At 39.9% G+C, this 16,399-nt stretch overlaps 1 protein-coding gene across 1 annotated transcript in view; it reads right to left on the bottom strand.

Moving 5' to 3' along the window:
* LOC128638326 (alkaline phosphatase, tissue-nonspecific isozyme-like) overlaps window positions 1–16,399 on the bottom strand; it is a 106,791-nt gene that overhangs the window by 20,359 nt on the left and 70,033 nt on the right. Inside the window, exon 4 of the mRNA XM_053690230.1 lies at window positions 12,858–13,032. Coding sequence (XP_053546205.1) covers window positions 12,858–13,032 — 175 coding nt within the window. The remainder of the gene's footprint in view (window positions 1–12,857; window positions 13,033–16,399) is intronic.

Here is a 16,399-nt window from a genome sequence, read left to right as displayed (position 1 = left end):
ATGGGTGACATTTTATAAATACTGACACTGAGCAGGCACTGGTGACATTTTATAAATACTGACACTGAAGCAGGTAATGGGTGTCATTTTATGATTACTGACACTGAAGCAGGTAATGGGTGACATTTTATGATTACTGACACTGAAGCAGGTAATGGGTGTCATTTTATGATTACTGACACTGACGCAGGTAATGGGTGTCATTTTATGATTACTGACACTGAAGCAGGTAATGGGTGACATTTTATGATTACTGACACTGAAGCAGGTAATGGGTGTCATTTTATGATTACTGACACTGAAGCAGGTAATGGGTGTCATTTTATGATTACTGACACTGAAGCAGGTAATGGGTGACATTTTATAAATACTGACACTGAGCAGGCACTGGGTGACATTTTATAAATACTGACACTGAAGCAGGTAATGGGTGACGTATAAATACTGACACTGAAGCAGGTAATGGGTGACATTTTATAAATACTGACACTGAAGCAGGTAATGGGTGTCATTTTATAAATACTCACACTGAAGCAGGTAATGAGTGACATTTTATGATTACTGACACTGAAGCAGGTAATGGGTGACATTTTATGATTACTGACACTGAAGCAGGTAATGGGTGACATTTTATGATTACTGACACTGAAGCAGGTAATGAGTGACATTTTATGATTACTGACACTGAAGCAGGTAATGGGTGACATTTTATGATTACTGACACTGAATCACACACTAGGTGTGTATCATTGAGCATTCTAAGCTTCTGATTAGTGTGTATATACCAAGATCGCCACAGAGATATACATTAGGTAACATCATGCTGGCATCTTGGAGCATCCTAGATTGGCACCTAGCATGCACTACTGTTCAAATCTCACAGTTAAACAGAAGGCTAAGCAACCTTTTAACAAGCTTATTGCAGTCTTGCTAAGCAAAATTTACTGCAACTATATAGCTGCAGAATAGTTTATTTTGCAATGTCCCTTTAAGTTCTCTCTGATTTGTTTTAGTGTTCAGGTCATTTCCAGGCCAACATGGGATAACCGGTTTAGCATCTCCGTTTTGCTTTGGAACTTTTTTTTTAATATTAGAGAAAATAATTACAGTATGGGGCGAATAACAACGTGTGTTAACGCCTTGAGGAACAGATTTTTCCATCCTGATTTAAAGGAAATAAACTATGTTAATGCAGGTTAAGATAATATGAACCTTTTTTCCAAGCTGAGTATTGTTTTATTTTTTCCAGCACAGCGTGGTGCTGGCATTTAACAAACAGCTTAAATGAGCATTGTCTCAAATTAGTACAGTTTACAAAAATAACTTTACAAAACTGGTAATTAAAGGGACAGTAAAACCAATATTTTTGTTTTATGATTCAGATAGAGCATACTTTTTTTTAAAGGGACATAAAACACGTTGGGATAGAGACAAACTATAAAATATATAATGTACTTTAATGACTTTACCTGCAAATGTATACTGCAGTGCCTCACCATTAACCCTTTCTTTTTAGTTTCTGAATTGTAAAGCTCTAACTTCCCCTCACACATTTCCTTCTATGGCTGTATCTATATCTATTGTTGTCTTGGTAGAATGCAAAAGTGAATAGGGATTATCTGCTGGAGCATGCCTAGAATCTGTTAACTCAATTGAAATACAATGCCTGTGTCTAAACACTGATAAGGGGGGTGGAGTTGGCTGCTCCAGGCAGCTTAGCTATGTAATTGATTTTGCTTATTTCTGAAAATTATTTTAAAATACTTGCCAGCAATTTTTAAACATTTTTTTATGCAAACTGTTTTTAATTAATTAGTCATTTTAGGATATACACAGATCTGAACCTGTTCTATGTCCCTTTAACAACTTCCTAATTTGCTTTTATTATTTCTTTATTTTATTATTTACTTCATTATCTTGCTATCCTTTATGAAAGGAGCAGCAATGCACTACTGGGAGCTAGCTGGACACATTGGTAAGCCAATGAAAAGAGGCATATATGTACAGCCACCAATCAGCAGCTAGCTCTCAGCCCCTGAGCCTACCTAGGTATGCTTTTCAATAAAGAATACCAAGAGAACTAAGGAAATTAGATAAAAGAAGTAAATTGGAAAGTTGTTTAAAAGTGCATGTTCTACCTGAATCATGAAAGAAAATGTTTGGGTTCTATGTTTCTTTAAAAGCATTTTTATAGCATAAATGGTAAATTTGAATTGTTTTGAAGTCTATGGGGCTGATTTATTAAAGTGCGGACGGAAATGATACGATGTAGCGTATCCTGTCCGCCGCACATTGATAAATGCCGACAGCATACGATGTCGACATTTATCATTGCACAAGCAGTTCTTGTCTAAGCCTGATAAAACAGTCACTGGTTGGCTGAGAAACGAGTTGCTAACTATTTTAATCTTTTAAATAAAGTAAGTTTTATTACTTAGCACTTGCTGCCAGTCTATATTTACCATCCACACCTTTAATCCGGTATTGGACGACTGAGAGTTCCTGAATTGCTGGAGAATAAGTCTACTGGGTGACCATATTGATCCCAGCTTGCCTCTGCAGCACCAAGGGAGGTGCTCCACCAAATGTGAGTGAATATCATACACTCTTACTATTTATTGTGCATTTACAGTACTAGGCCATATAGGCAGCCTCTTGTGCTCGGTATTGTCCTCTACAGATCACAGCACATTGACCGGAGGCCAGTCCTCTGGGTGACTGCTATTGACCCCACATTGCACCACACCACTAGGGGTGTTAGATTACATGTGAGTGAAACCATTACTTGTACTACACTGATTATATTCAACAATATTGGGCCATGTGGCGCTTCTGTCCTTTTCTATCCACTGCAGATTACTGACCCTGTATTGTGGCCTTGATCCTCTACAGATAGCTGCCTTCTTTGTGCCTATTCATCCACTCACACCGATACCATCCATAAGTCACTCAAGGATTTTTTGTACTTTTGTTATGCATTGTATGTTGGTAGTACATATTTATCACTGAGTCTACTTTTTGATATATTATTGTTAACTCATTTGAAGATATCTATGCCAATATTGTATGTTTATATTTCTATTAGTACGATGTATATTGACCACTATTGTCAACGATATTAACTCACTTACTTAGGTCGAGTTATAATTGTTGATCTACTATCCCACACACTAAGGACGCCCCCTATCTGTTCTCTGTAGTTCTTGTGAACTGCTTGTGCAATGCCGCCCCCTGCAGATTCACGGCCAATCGGCCGCTAGCATGGGGTGTCAATCATCCGATCGTATAGGATCGGGCGGATTGAAGACCGCAGCCTCAGAGGCAGCGGACAAGTTATGGAGCAGCAGTCTTTAGACCACTGCTTTATAACTGCTGTTAAGGCTCGCGCGGAAGCAGGATAATTCGCCCCCCATGTTTCTAGACTGCAAATTAATACAAATTTTGATAACATAAATTTTCATTGTATTTATCTTATATCCTTAGGGATATATATTAATGAACTCCTGCACTGATCAAGCAATCACTGTGTATAATGTTGCATGTTTGGAGTTCTGAAGCCTGTGGGGTGTAAATTACAGGGTAAAGTAGGCAAAATATTAAAGGGATGTAAAACCCATTTTTTTTCTTAAATGATTCAGACAGAACATACAATTTGAAAGAACTTTCCATTGTACTTCAATTATCACATTTTCTTGGTTTTCTTGCTATCCTTTGTTGAAAAGCAGAAAGGTAATATCAGTAGCGTGCACGTGTCTGCAGCAGCATATATCAACAGTTTTGCAACAATGTTATACATTAGCAAGAGCACTGGGTGGCAGCAGTTTTATAACAATGTTATACATTAGCAAGAGCACTAGATGGCAGCAGTTTTATAACAATGTTATACATTAGCAAGAGCACTAGATGGCAGCAGTTTTATAATAATGTTATACATTAGCAAGGGCACTAGATAGCAGCAGTTTTATAATAATGTTATACATTAGCAAGGGCACTAGATAGCAGCAGTTTTATAATAATGTTATACATTAGCAAGAGCACTGGGTGGCAGCAGTTTTATAACAATGTTATACATTAGCAAGAGCACTAGATGGCAGCAGTTTTATAACAATGTTATACATTAGCAAGAGCACTAGATGGTATCAGTTTTATAATAATGTTATACATTAGCAAGAGCACTAGATGGCAGCAGTTTTATAATAATGTTATACATTAGCAAGAGCACTAGATGGCAGCAGTTTTATAATAATGTTATACATTAGCAAGAGCACTAGATGGCAGCAGTTTTATAATAATGTTATACATTAGCAAGAGCACTAGATGGCAGCAGTTTTATAATAATGTTATACATTAGCAAGAGCACTAGATGGCAGCAGTTTATTATAACGTTATACATTAGCAAGAGCACTAGATGGCAGCAGTTTTATAACAATGTTATACATTAGCAAGAGCACTAGATGGCAGCAGTTTTATAACAATGTTATAAATTAGCAAGAGCACTAGATGGTATCAGTTTTATAACAATGTTATACATTAGCAAGAGCACTAGATGGCAGCAGTTATATAAGAATGTTATACATTAGCAAGAGCACTAGATGGCAGCAGTTTTATAACAATGTTATACATTAGCAAGAGCACTAGATGGCAGCAGTTTTATAACAATGTTATACATTAGCAAGAGCACTGGGTGGCAGCACTATTTCCTGTCATGTAGTGCTGCAAACATATGCACACAATCAGTATCTAGATATCTCTTCAACAAAGTATAACATGAGAATGAAGCAAATTTTATAATAAAAGTAATTAGGAATCTTTTTTTTTTATATATATATATACAAATCGCATTCTCTATCTGAATCATGAAAGAAAAAAATTGGGTTTTCTCTGCTACAAAATGAATCAACATTTTATGGGAATTACAATTTGAGTTTAATGTCCCTTTAAGGTTGTGCTTCTTCTCCACAGCTGTTTGCTGAGGCTTCAGTTCTCGTGTGGTTTAAACCAGTCATCACCTGTAGAATTGAGAGTTTACACAAAAAAAGAAAATAGAGAACCTTACTCAATTGAACAAAAGCCGGAAACACTTCCGTGCGTGTAGAAGAAACCTGCATTACTCAGGGCGCAGTCTCTCGTAGCTCACAGTAAGTCTTGACCAGAAGAGAAATAGCCAGTTGCATATCGGTCCATTCCTGTCAAAAGACAGCACAGCCCCAAAATACCCGGCAATATACCTGAGGGAAATTAACTAACCCCAGACATACATTACAGCCTATATGGGCTTCATCAGTTAGATGCAGTTGCATTTCTCTAAAGCAGCGACGGCCAATTGACAGCAAAAGGGTCTCATGTGGCCCTTTCCACTAGTCTTTGTGGCCCCTTGGAAAAATCACAGCTATTAATCACCTAGATTACAAGTTTGGCGTTCGGGTTTTAACGCTGAAAAAAAAGGTAATTTCAGCATTAAAACAGCACCACAGCCATTACAAGTCTTGTCGATATAGCTGTACCGCAAGCCTTTTAGCATGTAACGCAGTCCTGCACTCGTAAAAATTATGTTTTTTTCATGGGACTTACATAGCGTACCCATTACAAGTTTTGTGGTGAGGCTAAAAAGCTTGCGTTCCAGCCTATATCGACAAGATCTGTTTCAAATCAGCCAATAGAATGAGAGCTGCTTAAATCCTATTGGCTGATTTGAACAGCCAATAGGATTTTAGCAGCTCTAATTCCTATTGGCTGATTCAAAATTTTCAGCCAATAGGAATGCAATGGTTCCCGTAGTATAAAAGGGGTACCCTGCATTTCAATCCTCAGTGTGCAGCGAACGATCGCATGAAGAGGACCTCCCCGTCGGATTGATGGACCTCCGCCTAGACCTCCGTCTTGGACCTCCGCATTGGACCTTCACCTGGACCTCCGCCTTGGACCTTCGCCTGGACCTCCGCCTCCTCAGGGATGAAGAAGATGCCGGTCCCGAAATGGATGAAGATGGAACTGCCTGGATGAAGATGCCGCCTGAATGAAGATGGAGCCGCCAGGATGAAGATTGTTCAAGCGGGACTTCAACAACTGTGAGTACCTAAAGAGGTGTAAGTGTTTTTTTTGTTTAGGGTTTGAGCTTTTCTTAAAAGAGCTAAATGCCCTTTTCAGGGCAATGCAAAAGAGCTAAATGCCCTTTTAAGGGCAATGCCCATACAAATGCCCTTTTCAGGCATAGGGTAGCTTAGGTTTTTGTTAGAGTTTTTTATTTTGGGGGGTTGGTTGGGTGGTGGGTTTTACAGGTAAAAGAGTTGTTTAACTTAGAGCAATGCCCTACAAAAGGCCCTTTTGAGGGCTATTGGTAGTTTATTCTAGATTAAGTTTCTTTTATTTTGGGGTGTTTTTAAAAAAATATTAGTATTAGAATAGGAATAATTGTTATTATTTTGGATAATTAGTTTGTTATTTTGTGTAATGTTTTTTTTTTCGTTTTGGGGTGGGTTTTATTTTTAGATTAGGGGTTGGGCATTTCATAAAAGAGCTGAATGCCCTTTTAAGGGCAGGGAAAAGAGCTGAATGCCCATACAAATGCCCTTTTCAGGGCAATGGGTAGATTAGGTTTTACTTTATTTTTATTTTGTGTGTTTGGGGGGTGGGGTTTTTATACTGTTTCTTTTGGAGGAAAAGAGATGATTTCTTAAGGGCCCTTGGTAGTTTATTATAGATTAGGTTTTTCTTTTATTTTGGGGTGGGTTTTTATTTTTTTAAAAGGGTATTAGAATAGGAATCATTTTTATTATTTTGGATAATTTTGTTTGTTATTTTTTGTAATGGTAGGTTTTTTATTTTTTGTAATTTGAGTGTTTTTTGTTTTTTGTAATGTTTTAGTGTAAGGCAGTTTAGGTTTTATTTCACAGGTAAGTTTGTATTTATTTTTACTAGGTAGTTAGTAAATAGTTAATAACTATTTACTAACTAGTCTACCTAGTTAAAATAAATACAAACTTAACTGTGAAATAAAAATAAAACCTAAGCTAACTACAATATAACTTTAGCTAGCTTAGGTTTTATTTCAAGGGTAATTATGTATTTAGTTTTAAATAGGTATTATTTAGTTAATAATTGTAACTTTAATTTAGCTCTATTTTAATTATGTTAAAGTTAGGGGGTGTTAGGTTTAGGGTTAGGGTTACGTTAGGGTTAGGTTTAGAGGTTAATAGTTTAATTTAGGTTGTTGTGATGTCGGGGGCTGGCGGTTTAGGGGTTAATAGGTTTATTTAGTGGTAGTGATGTGGGAGGCCAGAGGTTTAGGGGTTAATAGCTTTATTTAGTGGCGGCGATGTCGGGGAGCCGCAGAATAGGGGTTAATAGATTTATTATAGTGTGGGCGATGTTGGGGTGCGAGGGAATAGGGGTTAATAACTTTAGTATAGTGGCGGCGTTATCAGGAGCTGCAGATTAGGGGTTAATAGATTTATTTTGGTGGCGGCAATATCGGGAGCGGCAGATTAGGGGTTAATAACATTATGTATGTGTCGGCGATGTCAGGGGCAGCAGATTAGGGTGTTTAGACTTACGGCTAGATTTAGAGTTCGGCGGTAGCCGTGAAAACCAGCGTTAGAGGCTCCTAACGCTGGTTTTAGGCTACCGCCGGTATTTGGAGTCACTCAAAATAGGGTCTAACGCTCACTTTTCAGCAGCAACTTTTCCATACCGCAGATCCCCTTACGTCAATTGCGTATCCTATCTTTTCAATGGGATCTTTCTAACGCTGGTATTTAGAGTCGTTTCTGAAGTGAGCGTTAGAGCTCTAACGACAAAACTCCAGCCGCAGGAAAATAGCAGGAGTTAAGAGCTTTCTGGGCTAACGCCGGTTCATAAAGCTCTTAACTACTGTACCCTAAAGTACACTAACACCCATAAACTACCTATGTACCCCTAAACCGAGGTCCCCCCACATCGCCGCCACTCGATTAAAAATTTTTAACCCCTAATCTGCCGACCGCCACCTACGTTATACTTATGTACCCCTAATCTGCTGCCCCTAACCCCGCCGACCCCTGTATTACATTTATTAACCCCTAATCTGCCCCCCACAACGTCGCCGCCAGCTACCTGCAATAATTAACCCCTAATCTGCCGACCGCAAAGCGCCGCCACCTACGTTATCCTTATGTACCCTAATCTGCTGCCCCTAACACCGCCGACCCCTATATTATATTTATTAACCCCTAATCTGCCCCCCTCAACGTCGCCGACACCTGCCTACACTTATTAACCCCTAATCTGCCGAGCGGACCTGAGCGCTACTATAATAAAGTAATTAACCCCTAATCCGCCTCACTAACCCTATCATAAATAGTATTAACCCCTAATCTGCCCTCCCTAACATCGCCGACACCTAACTTCAATTATTAACCCCTAATCTGCCGACCGGAGCTCACCGCTATTCTAATAAATGTATTAACCCCTAAAGCTAAGTCTAACCCTAACACTAACACCCCCCTAACTTAAATATAATTTAAATCTAACAAAATAAATTAACTCTTATTAAATAAATTATTCCTATTTAAAGCTAAATACTTACCTGTAAAATAAATCCTAATATAGCTACAATATAAATTATAATTATATTATAGCTATTTTAGGATTAATATTTATTTTACAGGCAACTTGGTAATTATTTTAACCAGGTACAATAGCTATTAAATAGTTAAGAACTATTTAATAGTTACCTAGTTAAAATAATAACAAAATTACCTGTAAAATAAATCCTAACCTAAGTTATAATTAAACCTAACACTACCCTATCAATAAATTAATTAAATAAACTACCTACAATTACCTACAATTAACCTAACACTACACTATCAATAAATTAATTAAATAAAATACCTACAATTACCTACAATTAAACCTAACACTACACTATCAATAAATAAATTAAATACAAATGCTACAAATAACTACAATTACATAAACTAACTAAAGTACAAAAAATAAAAAAGAACTAAGTTACAAAAAATAAAAAAATATTTACAAACATAAGAAAAATATTACAACAATTTTAAACTAATTACACCTACTCTAAGCCCCCTAATAAAATAACAAAGACCCCCAAAATAAAAAAATGCCCTACCCTGTTCTAAATTAATTGAGTTAAAAGCTCTTTTACCTTACCAGCCCTGAACAGGGCCCTTTGCGGGGCATGCCCCAAGAAAATCAGCTCTTTTGCCTGTAAAAAAAAACATACAAACCCCCCCCCCCCAACATTACAACCCACCACCCACATACCCCTAATCTAACGCAAACCCCCCTTAAATAAACCTAACACTAAGCCCCTGAAGATCTTCCTACCTTGTCTTCACCATACCAGGTTCACCGATCGGTCCAGAAGAGCTCCTCCGATGTCCTGATCCAAGCCCAAGCGGGGGGCTGAAGAGGTCCATGATCCAGCTGAAGTCTTCATCCAAGCGGGGCAGAAGAGTTCTTCCATCCGATTGAAGTCTTCATCCAAGCGGCATCCATCCGGAGCGAAGCGGCAGCATCCTGAAGACCTCCACAGCGGAACATCCATCCTGGCCGACGACTGAACGACGAATGACGGTTCCTTTAAATGACGTCATCCAAGATGGCGTCCCTCGAATTCCGATTGGCTGATAGGATTCTATCAGCCAATCGGAATTAAGGTAGGAATATTCTGATTGGCTGATGGAATCAGCCAATCAGAATCAAGTTCAATCCTATTGGCTGATCCAATCAGCCAATCAGATTGAGCTCGCATTCTATTGGCTGTTCCGATCAGCCAATAGAATGCGAGCTCAATCCTAACCCTTTGTTATTTTATTAGGGGGCTTAGAGTAGGTGTAATTAGTTTAAAATTGTTGTAATATTTTTATTATGTTTGTAAATATTTTTTTATTTTTTGTAACTTAGTTCTTTTTTATTTTTTGTACTTTAGTTAGTTTATGTAATTGTAGTTATTTGTAGCATTTGTATTTAATTTATTTATTGATAGTGTAGTGTTAGGTTTAATTGTAGGTAATTGTAGGTATTTTATTTAATTAATTTATTGATAGTGTAGTGTTAGGTTAATTGTAGGTAATTGTAGGTAGTTTATTTAATTAATTTATTGATAGGGTAGTGTTAGGTTTAATTATAACTTAGGTTAGGATTTATTTTACAGGTAATTTTGTTATTATTTTAACTAGGTAACTATTAAATAGTTCTTAACTATTTAATAGCTATTGTACCTGGTTAAAATAATTACCAAGTTGCCTGTAAAATAAATATTAATCCTAAAATAGCTACAATATAATTATAATTTATATTGTAGTTATATTAGGATTTTTTTTTTACAGGTAAGTATTTAGCTTTAAATAGTAATAAGTTATTTAATAAGAGTTAATTTATTTCGTTAGATTTAAATTATATTTAAGTTAGGGGGGTGTTAGTGTTAGGGTTAGACTTAGCTTTAGGGGTTAATACATTTATTAGAATAGCGGTGAGCTCCGGTCGTCAGATTAGGGGTTAATAATTGAAGTTAGGTGTCGGCGATGTTAGGGAGGGCAGATTAGGGGTTAATACTATTTATGATAGGGTTAGTGAGGCGGATTAGGGGTTAATAACTTTATTATAGTAGCGCTCAGGTCCGCTCGGCAGATTAGGGGTTAATAAGTGTAGGCAGGTGTCGGCGACGTTGTGGGGGGCAGATTAGGGGTTAATAAATATAATATAGGGGTCGGCGGTGTTAGGGGCAGCAGATTAGGGGTACATAAGGATAACGTAGGTGGCAGCGCTTTGTGGTCGGAAGATTAGGGGTTAATTATTGTAGGTAGCTGGCGGCGACGTTGTGGGGGGCAGGTTAGGGGTTAATAAATATAATATAGGGGTCGGCGGTGTTAGGGGCAGCAGATTAGGGGTACATAGGGATAACGTAGGTAGCGGCGGTTTACAGAGCGGAAGATTAGGGGTTAATAATATAATGCAGGGGTCAGCGATAGCGGGGGCGGCAGATTAGGGGTTAATAAGTGTAAGGTTAGGGGTGTTTAGACTCGGGTACATGTTAGAGTGTTAGGTGCAGACGTAGGAAGTGTTTCCCCATAGCAAACAATGGGGCTGCGTTAGGAGCTGAACGCTGCTTTTTTGCAGGTGTTAGTTTTTTTTTCAGCTCAAACAGCCCCATTGTTTCCTATGGGGGAATCGTGCACGAGCACGTTTTTTGAGGCTGGCCGCGTCCGTAAGCAACGCTGGTATCGAGAGTTGCATTTGCGGTAAAAATGCTCTACGCTCCTTTTTTGGAGCCTAACGCAGCCTTTTTTTGAACTCTCGATACCAGAGTTAATTTTATGGTGCGGCCAGAAAAAAGCCTGCGGAGCGTTAACAGCCCTTCTACCGCCAAACTCCAAATCTAGGCCTTAGGGTTTATGTTAGGTTTAAACGTTACTTTCCCCCCCCCCCCCCCATAGACATCAAAGGGTTGCGTTATGGAGCTTTTAATTCCGCGATCGCAGGTGTTAGGTTTTTTTCTAACCCGCTCTCCCCATTGATTTCTATAGGGAAAGCGTACACAAGCACGTCAAAACAGCTCTTGTATTTTGTGCGGTATGAAGCTCAACACAACCATATCGCACGACAAACCGGCTGTTTAAAAAACTTGTAATGGCTGCACTATAGAGGGTAAAATAACACAACTTTTGTTGCATTGGTTGAATTCCCTATAGCGCGCATAACTCGTAATCTACCTGAATGTGTGCTATCATTTTTGTGGCCCCTGGAAAAAGGAATACTAAAAATGTGTGCTTTGGGGTGGTCAAAACTTAAAGAGACCTCTGGATAGGGGGAACAGTGAATAGAGGCTACTCTGGAATCTTACCTATATCTCTGCGCCACTGGGCATTTTTAGGAATTATATTAACAGTCATAAACTTATATGCAGCCCTTAAGACTTCAAAATATTGACCTGCAGTCCCCATGCATAAGAAAGCTGCCCATCACTTCCCTAAAACATGTGAGAAAGGAGTCCATATATGGTGTATGGTGTCTCCTTTTTACTCTTAGAGAGACCACAAAATAATTTGCATACACAAAAAAAATAATAAAAAAATAAATAAATTGGGATACAGCCTCAACCTGGATTGTTTTTTTTAGTTGCGATCAGACTGATAAAGTTCTGTGATTATTACAATTGGGCTAAAAAAGGCTGCTCCCAGGTAGTGACTCACCAAACAACAGGCTACGGAGCTGTTCATTTCTAGTTGAGTGCTTCTCTTTCTGTATATTATGATCTTGAGGAATGTCTCCCCCAAGGTGAGGGGGGGGAACCAGACATGGACTTTCTGCTAAATATACTTGAATATGGCTGCACTTCACTGATAAGGCCCACAGAAAACCAAAATGACTGTATTGGGGTGCTATGTTCCTTGTTTAAAGAAAGATTGCCTGGCATTTTGCGGTTAGACTTTCCTTTTCAGGTGGGATCAGACTATTATCCTTCAGGAAACTTCTTTACTGTGACAGGCAAAATTGGGCTAAAAGAGGCTGCTCTCAGTTGGTGTCCTACCAAAGAACAAGCTACTGAGCTGTTGTCCACCCTGGCTCAGTGCTTCTCTTGATGTATTTTTAATAATAGAGCTGTGAGATGAAGTCTTTTTTTTTTAATAGTGTAATTGGATGGTATAGCCAATGAGAAGCCAAACCACCCACACTAGACGGGTGTGCACTTCCAGGACTGAGTGCAAGCAATATTCTCTCTGTAACTTTACTGTGCATTAAACATCTTCTGGTCACTTCTAAACAACAATTTATTTAACTTATATCTTCTACAATCATCTGACACTTGAACTAATTTCCTCATCTATCACAGCATTCAGTCCACTAACCTGCATTCTTGGCCCACTTTAGGATGGATTCCACTTCATTGCCTTTGGATGTGTTACACTGACTCTGCATGGTACCTGCACTCACTCCCAGCATCCCTGAGTTTGTCTTAATCCCACACAGAAAGGCAGTGGCTGTTCCTGCACTGTCTGGCACTTGCGCATTTGTGTTATATGTCTGTAATGAGGTAAAAATGACTGAGTATTACAGATGGCATATTGTAGCCACAAGAGGCTTATACTGATGACAGGAGTGTGTCACTCATTACATGACACAGACTGATGGGTGGTGTTATGAGGAGTGGCCGTGTAGAGTGTGTTACAGATAGATCTGTGCTATTGCTAGGAGCGGGTGTAGAATGTGTTTCGTTTCTGATAGATGTGTGCTGGTGTCAATAGTGGGCAGTAGAGTGTGTTACAGATAGATCTGTGCTATTGCTAGGAGCGGGGTGTATAATGTGTCTCTGATAGATGTGTGCTGGTGTCAATAGTGGGCAGTAGAGTGTGTTACAAATAGATCTGTGCTATTGCTAGGAGCGGGGTGTATAATGTGTCTCTGATAGATGTGTGCTGGTGTCAATAGTGGGCAGTAGAGTGTGTTACAGATAGATCTGTGCTATTGCTAGGAGCGGGGTGTAGAATGTGTCTCTGATAGATGTGTGCTGGTGTCAATAGTGGGCAGTAGAGTGTGTTACAGATAGATCTGTGCTATTGCTAGGAGCGGGGTGTAGAATGTGTCTCTGATAGATGTGTGCTGGTGTCAATAGTGGGCAGTAGAGTGTGTTACAGATAGATCTGTGCTATTGCTAGGAGCGGGTGTAGAATGTGTCTCTGATAGATGTGTGCTGGTGTCAATAGTGGGAAGTAGAGTGTGTTACAGATAGATCTGTGCTATTGCTGGGAGCGGGTGTAGAATGTGTCTCTGATAGATGTGTGCTGGTGTCAATAGTGGGCAGTAGAGTGTGTTACAGATAGATCTGTGCTATTGCTAGGAGCGGGGTGTAGAATGTGTCTCTGATAGATGTGTGCTGGTGTCAATAGTGGGCAGTAGAGTGTGTTACAGATAGATCTGTGCTATTGCTAGGAGCGGGGTGTAGAATGTGTCTCTGATAGATGTGTGCTGGTGTCAATAGTGGGCAGTAGAGTGTGTTACAGATAGATCTGTGCTATTGCTAGGAGTGGGGTGTAGAATGTGTCTCTGATAGATGTGTGCTGGTGTCAATAGTGGGCAGTAGAGTGTGTTACAGATAGATCTGTGCTATTGCTAGAAGTGGGGTGTAGAATGTATCTCTGATAGATGTGTGCTGGTGTCAATAGTGGGCAGTAGAGTGTGTTACAGATAGATCTGTGCTATTGCTAGGAGCAGGGTGTAGAATGTGTCTCTGATAGATGTGTGCTGGTGTCAATAGTGGGCAGTAGAGTGTGTTACAGATAGATCTGTGCTATTGCTAGGAGCGGGTGTAGAATGTGTCTCTGATAGATGTGTGCTGGTGTCAATAGTGGGCAGTAGAGTGTGTTACAGATAGATCTGTGCTATTGCTAGGAGCGGGTGTAGAATGTGTTTCTGATAGATGTGTGCTGGTGTCAATAGTGGGCAGTAGAGTGTGTTACAGATAGATCTGTGCTATTGCTAGGAGCGGGGTGTAGAATGTGTCTCTGATAGATGTGTGCTGGTGTCAATAGTGGGCAGTAGAGTGTGTTACAGATAGATCTGTGCTATTGCTAGGAGCGGGGTGTAGAATGTGTCTCTGATAGATGTGTGCTGGTGTCAATAGTGGGCAGTAGAGTGTGTTACAGATAGATCTGTGCTATTGCTAGAAGTGGGGTGTAGAATGTGTCTCTGATAGATGTGTGCTGGTGTCAATAGTGGGCAGTAGAGTGTGTTACAGATAGATCTGTGCTATTGCTAGGAGCGGGTGTAGAATGTGTCTCTGATAGATGTGTGCTGGTGTCAATAGTGGGCAGTAGAGTGTGTTACAGATAGATCTGTGCTATTGCTAGGAGCGGGGTGTAGAATGTGTCTCTGATAGATGTGTGCTGGTGTCAATAGTGGGCAGTAGAGTGTGTTACAGATAGATCTGTGCTATTGCTAGGAGCAGGGTGTAGAATGTGTCTCTGATAGATGTGTGCTGGTGTCAATAGTGGGCAGTAGAGTGTGTTACAGATGGATCTGTGCTATTACTAGGAGCGGGGTGTAGAATGTGTCTCTGATAGATGTGTGCTGGTGTCAATAGTGGGCAGTAGAGTGTGTTACAGATAGATCTTTGCTATTGCTAGGAGCGGGTGTAGAATGTGTTTCGTTTCTGATAGATGTGTGCTGGTGTCAATAGTGGGCAGTAGAGTGTGTTACAGATAGATCTGTGCTATTGCTAGGAGCGGGTGTAGAATGTGTTTCGTTCTGATAGATAGAGCAGTGCTGTGTCATTAGTGGGCAGTAGAGTGTGTTACAGATAGATCTGTGCTATTGCTAGGAGCGGGTGTAGAATGTATCTCTGATAGAAGTGTGCTGGTGTCAATAGTGGGCAGTAGAGTGTGTTACAGATAGATCTGTGCCTATTGTAGGAGCGGGGTGATAGAATGTGTCTCTGATAGATGTGGTGCTGTGTCAATAGTGGGCAGTAGAGTGTGTTTCAGATAGATCTGTGCTATTGCTAGGAGCGGGTGTAGAATGTGTTTCGTTTCTGATAGATGTGTGCTGTGTCAATAGTGGGCAGTAGAGTGTGTTACAGATAGATCTGTGCTATTGCTAGGAGCGGGTGTAGAATGTGTCTCTGATAGAAGTGTGCTGGTGTCAATAGTGGGCAGTAGAGTGTGTACAGATAGATCTGTGCTATTGCTCAGATAGATCTGTGCTATTGCTAGGTGCGGGGTGTAGTATGTGTCTCTGATAGATGTGTGCTGGTGTCAATAGTGGGCAGTAGAGTGTGTTACAGATAGATCTGTGCTATTGCTAGGAGCGGGGTGTAGAATGTGTCTCTGATAGATGTGTGCTGGTGTCAATAGTGGGCAGTAGAGTGTGTTACAGATAGATCTGTGCTATTGCTAGGAGCGGGGTGTAGAATGTGTCTCTGATAGATGTGTGCTGGTGTCAATAGTGGGCAGTAGAGTGTGTTACAGATAGATCTGTGCTATTGCTAGAGTGGGGTGTAGAATGTATCTCTGATAGATGTGTGCTGGTGTCAATAGTGGGCAGTAGAGTGTGTTACAGATAGATCTGTGCTATTGCTAGGAGCGGGTGTAGAATGTGTCTCTGATAGAAGTGTGCTGGTGTCAATAGTGGGCAGTAGAGTGTGTTACAGATAGATCTGTGCTATTGCTAGGAGCGGGTGTAGAATGTGTCTCTGATAGAAGTGTGCTGGTGTCAATAGTGGGCAGTAGAGTGTGTTACAGATAGATCTGTGCTATTGCTAGGAGCGGGTGTAGAATGTGTCTCTGATAGATGTGTGCTGGTGTCAATAGTGGGCAGTAGAGTGTGTTACAGATAGATCTGTGCTATTGCTAGGAGCGGGTGTAGAATGTGTCTCTGATAGATGTGTGCTGGTGTC

The sequence above is a fragment of the Bombina bombina genome, chromosome 8 (genome assembly GCF_027579735.1).
Source record: "Bombina bombina isolate aBomBom1 chromosome 8, aBomBom1.pri, whole genome shotgun sequence".
NCBI lineage: Eukaryota > Metazoa > Chordata > Amphibia > Anura > Bombinatoridae > Bombina > Bombina bombina.
The sequence above is the reverse complement of the archived record's forward strand: the minus strand, read 5'-3'. Positions and strand labels throughout refer to the sequence as shown.